Raw genomic sequence first — 8222 nt, 5'->3', positions numbered from 1 at the left:
GGACGTCACTTTGAAATAATGACAGCATCATAGGTTGCACGGCTTTAAGAGTCACAGGGTCACTGTCTGCACATCCCAGGGGCCAAGGGTCATAGTCACGGTCACATTGCCCAAAGCTTATCATTAGTTCATCTCCTGAAGCCCCTCTCCACCTCTGAGTCCAGCGGGATCTTCCTGAGCAGTGAGGTTTGTACACCTGAGGGAGCCTCTGCTTCAAGAACGGGGCCAGGACTGCACCTATAGCACCAGACCCATGCTAGGAACAGAGGTAGTTGGCCAAGTTGTGGCACACAGAACTCTGACTCCGGACAACACAACCATGACCTCTGACCCTGTAATTCTGCGGCAGTGACCCTATAACCCAGTGGTCATCTGACCGTGACCTTGCATACCTGGAATCATGCGGTAGTGACCTTGTAACCCTTGGGTCACATCACGGTGACCCTATGACCCTGATCTGGTGTGAACCTGTGAACTCGGAATCATCTCACAGTGACCTTGGGGGGGGGTCATGTGTCTATGATCCTCTGACCCTGGGATAATGTGATGGTGAGCCTGTGACCCTGGGGTGGCACAATCTGTGACCTTGTGACCCTGTGATCACGTTATGGTGACCCTTTGACCATGGGTTCACGTGATAGTGACCCTGTGACCTTGTGGCACTAAAATCATGTGACAGTAACTATGTGACACTGGTCATGTGATATTAACCCAGTGATACTGGGGATCACATGACTATGACCAATTGACCCTAGGGTGGTGTGACATTGACGCTGTGACCCTGGGATCATATGACACTGACCCTTGACCAGGTACTAGGTGACAGTGACCACACGTCAACGGCCAAATGACCCTGGGACTGGTTCACTGTGACCCTTTGACCTCAGGTGTTTGATAGTGAGCTCCCCTACAAATATCTGACTGTGGACTCCACTTAACCCTTCTGTGACCCTGTGGACGTTAATGACATTATGACTGGGTGAAGATGGTTGTGGTCATCCGACATAAAGTCACTAATGTCTTTTCTCTCCCTCCTTCCCCCACTCACTGTCTGTCTGTCTGTCTGTTTCTCTCTCTTTTGCTCTCTCTCTGTCCACCCCTCTCCCCCTCTCTCTCTATCTTCCCCTTCCCCTCTCCCCTCTTTCCCTCTCTCTCTCCCCCTCCCCCTTCCCCCTCCCCCTCCCCCTTCCCCCTCTCTCCCCCTCCCCCTCTCTCCCCCTCCCCCTCTCTCCCCCCTCCCCCTCTCTCCCCCTCCCCCTCTCTCCCCCTTCCCCTCTCCCTCTCCCCCTCTCCCCTCTCCTCTCCCTTCCCCCTCCCTCTCTCCCTCTCTCCCTCCCTTCCCCCTCTCCCTCCCCTCTCCCCGTCTCTCTCCTCTCCCCATCTCTCCTCCTCTCTCCCCTCTCCCCCCTCCCCTCTCCCCCCTCCCCTCTCCCCTCTCCCCCCTCCCCCCTCCCCTCTCCCCCCTCCCCTCTCCCCTCTCCCCCTCTCCCCCCTCCCCACTCCCCCCTCTCCCCCTCTCCTTCCCTTTCCCCCTCTCCCTCTCTCTCTTCCCCTTCTCCTCCCCCTCCCCTCTCCTCCCCCTTCCCCCCTCCCCTCTCACCCCCCTCCCCTCTCATTTCTCCCTTTCTCTCTCACCCCCTCCCCTCTCCTTTCTCCCTTTCTCTCTCTCCCCTCTCTCTCCCCCTCTCTCCTGTTTCTCCCTCTCTGTCTGCAGGCAGAGTTCTCCGAGCTCAACGTGGTGTCGCACGCCACGGGCAGTTTCACCGTGGACGTGGATGCGTTTAGGAACGGGGTGAGGGTTACCAGGTGAGGGATGTCCGCAGGGTGCGAGTGGGTGAGGTGGTACCGCGCGGGGAAGCAGAGCCGAGAGACGTGAACGCGGACTGTGTACGATCCCACCCTGGGGATTACTGCGAATCCCAGCCTGTCTCACTGAACCAGGGCAGGACTTACACAGTGAATGACAGAGCCCTGGGGAGTGTTGTAGAACACAGACCCAGGGGTACAGGCACAGGGTTCCCTGAAAGTGGCATCACTGGTAGACAGGACGGTGAGGAAGGCGTTTGGCACGCTGCCCTTCATCGGGCGGGACACTGGGTACAGGAGTTGGGACGTCCCGTTACACCTGTACAAGACTCGGTGAGACCGCACTCGGAGTATCGTAAACACAAAAGACTCTGTAGATGCTGGAAATCCAGAGCAACGCACACAAAATGCTGGAGGAACTCAGCAGGTCAGTCAGCGTCTATGGAGGGAGATGAACAGTCGATGTTTCGGGCCGAGATTTATTCTCCCCCATAGATGCTGCTGAGTTCCTCCAGCATTTTGTGTATATGAAGTTGAATATTGGACCCTTAGTGACCCAGAGTCTCCCCCCTCTACCTCGAGATGCCCAGTGTGAGAAGCAGGGCCTTTGGTCCATTAGGTGTGAACCCAGCACGCCGTGATCCTGGGACGAGTGCTCGGCTGGGACAAGCCCCTTCCGATCGCTGATCGCCAGCACGGGTTCCGGAACCTTGGAATTCCCGGTCCCGGGGAGTGGTGGGACGGGTGAGACAGGACGGTGCATTTAACGGCCTTCCCCCCGCCCCACCTCCACAGGTCCTTCACACCGGAGTTTGTCCTGGTGAGGCAGCACGCCTACAGCATGGCCAAGGGCGGAGACTTCCGGAACATCGTCATCGGCCTGCAGTACGCCGGCGTGCCCAGCCTCAACTCCCTGCACTCCGTCTACAACTTCTGCGACAAGCCCTGGGTGGTGAGTGAGTGGGGGAGGGGAAACGGGGACCCTAGCTCACTCCCTACTCCGTCCATCCCCTCTATCTCTCACCGGTCCCTCCATTCCTCCCTCCCTCTCTCTCCCCTCCTCACCTACCTCCCTCTCCTTCCATCCCCTCCCACTGTCTTCCCATCCCTCCCTGGTCTCCTCCATTCCCTCCTTCCCTCTCCCCCCACCATTCTCTCCATTTGCTCCCAACTTCCCCCCTCCCCACTTCTCTCTCTCCCCTTCTTCGTTTTCTCTCCCCATCTTTGCACTCTCCCCTCTAACTACACCCTGATCCTCTTCCTTCCACTAACCTTTGTCACTCTCTCCCCATTCCTCCTCCTCTCCCCCCTCCTCATTACTCTTTCCTCCCGCCTCCCCCATCTCCCCTTCTCTCTCATCTCCCAAGCCCTCTCAAGAAGAAGAAGAGGGGGTGTTCATGGAGATGGGGAGGGGTGTAGGGGAGGGAGGGGTGACAGAGATGGGGAGGGGTGTAGGGGACGGAGTGGGTGACAGAGACAAGGAGAAGGGATTAGCCTACCTCCTCTCTGACCCCACCTCTCTCTCTCTCTGTCTCTCTCTGCCCTCCTCTCTCCAGTTTGGACAGCTGACCAGGATCTTCAAGAAACTGGGGCCTGAAGACTTTCCCCTGATCAACCAGGTCTTCTACCCGAATCACAAAGAGATGGTGAGTTGATCCTTGCTCACAGACGTTCACACTGGCACGTGCCTTGGAGGGGTTGGAGGGTTGTTGACCTGCCCAGTGATTAGAGAAACAGACCGGTCGCATTAAATGAAGTCAAGTGAGAGTGCTTACGATGTTCAGTTCGTTACAACGTTCAGAGTAAATTTATTATCCAAGTACATTCATGTTATCCTACACAACACTGATTCATTTGCTTGTGGGCATACTCAGTAATTCCATAATAGAATGAAAGAGCAGAGCAACTTGTCATTCACCCAGTCTGCAAAAGACAAGAAGCTCTGCAAACGCAAAAGGAAAGAAATAATAATCATAAATAAATAAGCAATAATTATCGAGCACATGAGATGAAGAGTCCTTGAAAGTGAGTCCAGAGGTTGTGGGAATACTTCAGTGATGGGGCAAGTGAAGTTATCTCCTCTGGTTCAAGGGCCTGATGGTTGAGGGGAATTAACTGTTCCTGAACCTGGTGGTGAGAGTCCTGAGGCTCCTGGACCTTCTTCCTGATGGCAGCAGTGAGAAGAGAGCATGTCCTGGGCGGAAGGGGTCTCTGATGATGGATGCTGCTTTCCTGAGACAGTACTGCGTGTAGACGTGCTCAATGGTGGGGTGGGCTTTATCCGTGAAGGACTGGGCCGTACCCCCTACCTTTTCTCGGATTTCAATTCAAGGGCATTGGTGTTTCCATACCAGGCCAGTCAATATACTCTCCACTACTTATTTATAGAAGTTTGTCAAAACTTTAGATGCCATGCCGAATCTTCACAAACCCCTGAGGCAGCAGAGGTGCTGACCCACTTTCTTCATAATTATTGTTCCCTATACCAAGATAGAGTGAAATCCTTGTCTTGCACACTGTTCATACAGATCAGATCATTACACGGTGCACTGAGGCAGAACATGGTAAAAGAATAACAGAATGCAGGATAGAGTGTCACAGTCACAGAGAAAGTGCAGTGCTGGTAAGCGATAAGGTGCAAGATCGTCACGAGATCAAGAGTCCATTTTATCATCCTACCAGTGGAGTAGAAGCTGTCCCTGAGCCTGGTGGGACGTGCTTACTGGCTTCTGTGTCTTCTGCCCGATGGGAGTGGAGAGAAGAGAGAATGTCTGGGGTGGGTGGGGTCTTTGATGAATTACTGAAACAGCGGGAGGTGTACTGACACAGCCAGAAGCGTAAACAGAGTCCGTGGAGGGGCTGGTTCACAACTCTGCAGTCTCTCGCAGTCGTGGGCAGAGCTGTAATGCATCCAGATAGGATGCTTACTGTGGGGCTTTGATAAAAATTGGCGAGTATCGTCAGGGACACAGCGGAGTTCTTCAGCTTCCTGAGGAAGTAGAGGCGTTGGTGGGCTTCCCTGGCTGGAATCTGAACTCTCTACCCTCTCGACCTCAATACCGTTGGTGTGGAGAGGAGCGTGTGCACTAACACCACCCCCCACCCACCGAAGTCAATGACCAGCTCTTCTGTTTTGTTGACCTTGAGCGAAAGCTTGTTGTCACGCCAACATGTCACCCAGCATTTATGAGGGAGTTGCGGGGACTCGATAGACTGAGTTATGGAGGGCAGTCGGTCAGGCTGGGACTTTATCCTTGGGTCACAGGAGATCGAGGGGTGACCTTACAGAGGTGTATAAAACCACGAGGGGTATAGACAGAGTGAACACGCACTGCTTTCCCCAGGGGTGGGGAATCCAAAAATCTAGAGGGTAGAGGTTTAAGGTGAGGGGAGAGAGATCCACTAGGAATCTGAGGGGTAACATTTTCACCCCAGAGGGTGGTCCGTGGGGCAGCACAGTACTGGTCAGCACGACGCTCTACAGAACCAATGACCCAAGTTCAATTCCCACCGCTGTCCTGTGAGGAGTTTGTACATTCTCCCCGTGACTGCGTGGGTTTCCTCCGGGAGCTCTGTTTTCCTCCCACAGTCCAAAGATGTACAGGTTGCTAGGTTAATTGGTCATTGTAAATTGTCCTGTGACTGGGGTGGGATTAAATCAGGGATTGCTGGGCAGTACGGCTCGAGGGACCAGGATGGCCTGTTCCGGGCTGCATCTCGATATGTAGATATAAAGTAAACAGATTGAGTGGCACTCCCTCCTCACCACCCCTCCCACAGCACAGCACTCCCTCCTCACCGCCCTTCCCACAGCACAGCACTCCCTCCTCACCGCCCCTCCCACAGCACGGCACTCCCTCCTCACCGCCCCTCCCACAGCACAGCACTCCCTCCTCACCACCCCTCCCACAGCACGGCACTCCCTCCTCACAACCCCTCCCACAGCACGGCACTCCCTCCTCACCACCCCTCCCACAGCACAGTGTTCCCTCCTCACTGCCCCTCCCACAGAGTGGAACTCCCTCCTCACTACCCCTCCCACAGCACAGTGTTCCCTCCTCACCGCCCCTCCCACAGAGTGGAACTCCCTCCTCACCGCCCCTCCCACAGCACAGCACTCCCTCCTCACCACCCCTCCCACAGCACAGCACTCCCTCCTCACCGCCCCTCCCACAGGACAGCACTCCCTCCTCACCACCCCTCCCACAGCACAGCACTCCCTCCTCATCGCCCCTCCCACAGCGCAGCACTCCCTCCTCACCGCCCCTCCCACAGCACAGTGTTCCCTCCTCACCGCCCCTCCCACAGCACAGCACTTCCTCCTCACCGCCCCTCCCACAGCACAGTGTTCCCTCCTCACCGCCCCTCCCACAGCACAGCACTCCCTCCTCACAGTCCCTCCCACAGCGCGGCACTCCCTCCTCACCGCCCCTCCCACAGCACAGTGTTCCCTCCTCACCGCCCCTCCCACAGCACAGTGTTCCCTCCTCACCGCCCCTCCCACAGAGTGGAACTCCCTCCTCACCGCCCCTCCCACAGCACAGCACTCCCTCCTCACCACCCCTCCCACAGCACAGCACTCCCTCCTCACCGCCCCTCCCACAGGACAGCACTCCCTCCTCACCACCCCTCCCACAGCACAGCACTCCCTCCTCATCGCCCCTCCCACAGCGCAGCACTCCCTCCTCACCGCCCCTCCCACAGCACAGTGTTCCCTCCTCACCGCCCCTCCCACAGCACAGCACTTCCTCCTCACCGCCCCTCCCACAGCACAGTGTTCCCTCCTCACCGCCCCTCCCACAGCACAGCACTCCCTCCTCACAGTCCCTCCCACAGCGCGGCACTCCCTCCTCACCGCCCCTCCCACAGCACAGTGTTCACTCCTCACCGCCCCTCCCACAGCACAGCACTCCCTCCTCACAACCCCTCCCACAGCACAGCACTCCCTCCTCACCGCCCCTCCCACAGCACAGCACTCCCTCCTCACAGTCCCTCCCACAGCACAGCACTCCCTCCTCACCGCCCCTCCCACAGCACAGCACTCCCTCCTCACCGCCCCTCCCACAGCACAGCACTCCCTCCTCACCACCCCTCCCACAGCACGGCACTCCCTCCTCACAACCCCTCCCACAGCACGGCACTCCCTCCTCACCACCCCTCCCACAGCACAGTGTTCCCTCCTCACTACCCCTCCCACAGCACAGCACTCCCTCCTCACAGTCCCTCCCACAGCGCGGCACTCCCTCCTCACCGCCCCTCCCACAGCACAGCACTCCCTCCTCACAACCCCTCCCACAGCACAGCACTCCCTCCTCACCGCCCCTCCCACAGCACAGCACTCCCTCCTCACAGTCCCTCCCACAGCACAGCACTCCCTCCTCACCGCCCCTCCCACAGCACAGCACTCCCTCCTCATCGCCCCTCCCACAGCACAGCACTCCCTCCTCACCGCCCCTCCCACAGCACAGCACTCCCTCCTCACCGCCCCTCCCACAGAGTGGAACTCCCTCCTCACCACCCCTCCCACAGCACAGCACTCCCTCCTCACCACCCCTCCCACAGCACAGCACTCCCTCCTCATCGCCCCTCCCACAGCACAGTGTTCCCTCCTCACTGCTCCTCCCACAGAGTGGAACTCCCTCCTCATCACCCCTCCCACAGCACAGCACTCCCTCCTCACCGCCCCTCCCACAGCACAGCACTCCCTCCTCATCGCCCCTCCCACAGCACAGTGTTCACTCCTCACCGCCCCTCCCACAGCACAGCACTCCCTCCTCACCGCCCCTCCCACAGCACAGCACTCCCTCCTCACCGCCCCTCCCACAGAGTGGAACTCCCTCCTCACCACCCCTCCCACAGCACAGCACTCCCTCCTCACCACCCCTCCCACAGCACAGCACTCCCTCCTCACCGCCCCTCCCACAGCACAGTGTTCCCTCCTCACTGCTCCTCCCACAGAGTGGAACTCCCTCCTCATCACCCCTCCCACAGCACAGCACTCCCTCCTCATCGCCCCTCCCACAGCGCAGCACTCCCTCCTCACCACCCCTCCCACAGCACAGTGTTCCCTCCTCACCGCCCCTCCCACAGCACAGCACTTCCTCCTCACCGCCCCTCCCACAGCACAGCACTCCCTCCTCACCGCCCCTCCCACAGCACAGTGTTCCCTCCTCACCACCCCTCCCACAGAGAGGCAGAGGGCATAGTGTTGGTATCTGGATAGCTGTTACTGTTCTGGTGCCTCGTACAGAATTGAAAGAGGCCCTTTGGCCCAACCCTTCCATTCCAACCCAGATCCCCATCTCAGCCGTTCCCATTTCCCATAGCCCTCTGAATCTTTCTGAGCCATGTACCCACCCAAGTGTCATCCCACATCCACTCCACCCTCAGGTCCCCTTTAAATCGCTCCTCTCCCA

The 8222-nt window shown here is 58.1% G+C and overlaps 1 protein-coding gene across 1 annotated transcript in view; it reads left to right on the top strand.

The window, feature by feature from the left end:
- Window positions 1-8222, top strand: part of LOC140189923 (uncharacterized) — a 94720-nt gene that overhangs the window by 3779 nt on the left and 82719 nt on the right. The window contains 3 exon segments of the mRNA XM_072246269.1: window positions 1715-1806; window positions 2602-2758; window positions 3363-3452. Of these exon segments, the coding sequence (XP_072102370.1) occupies window positions 1715-1806; window positions 2602-2758; window positions 3363-3452 (339 nt within the window).

This window comes from Mobula birostris, chromosome 29, assembly GCF_030028105.1.
Source record: "Mobula birostris isolate sMobBir1 chromosome 29, sMobBir1.hap1, whole genome shotgun sequence".
In the NCBI taxonomy this organism is placed as follows: Eukaryota; Metazoa; Chordata; class Chondrichthyes; order Myliobatiformes; family Myliobatidae; genus Mobula; species Mobula birostris.
Note: the sequence above shows the minus strand (reverse complement) of the source record. Positions and strands in the feature narration are given on the sequence as shown.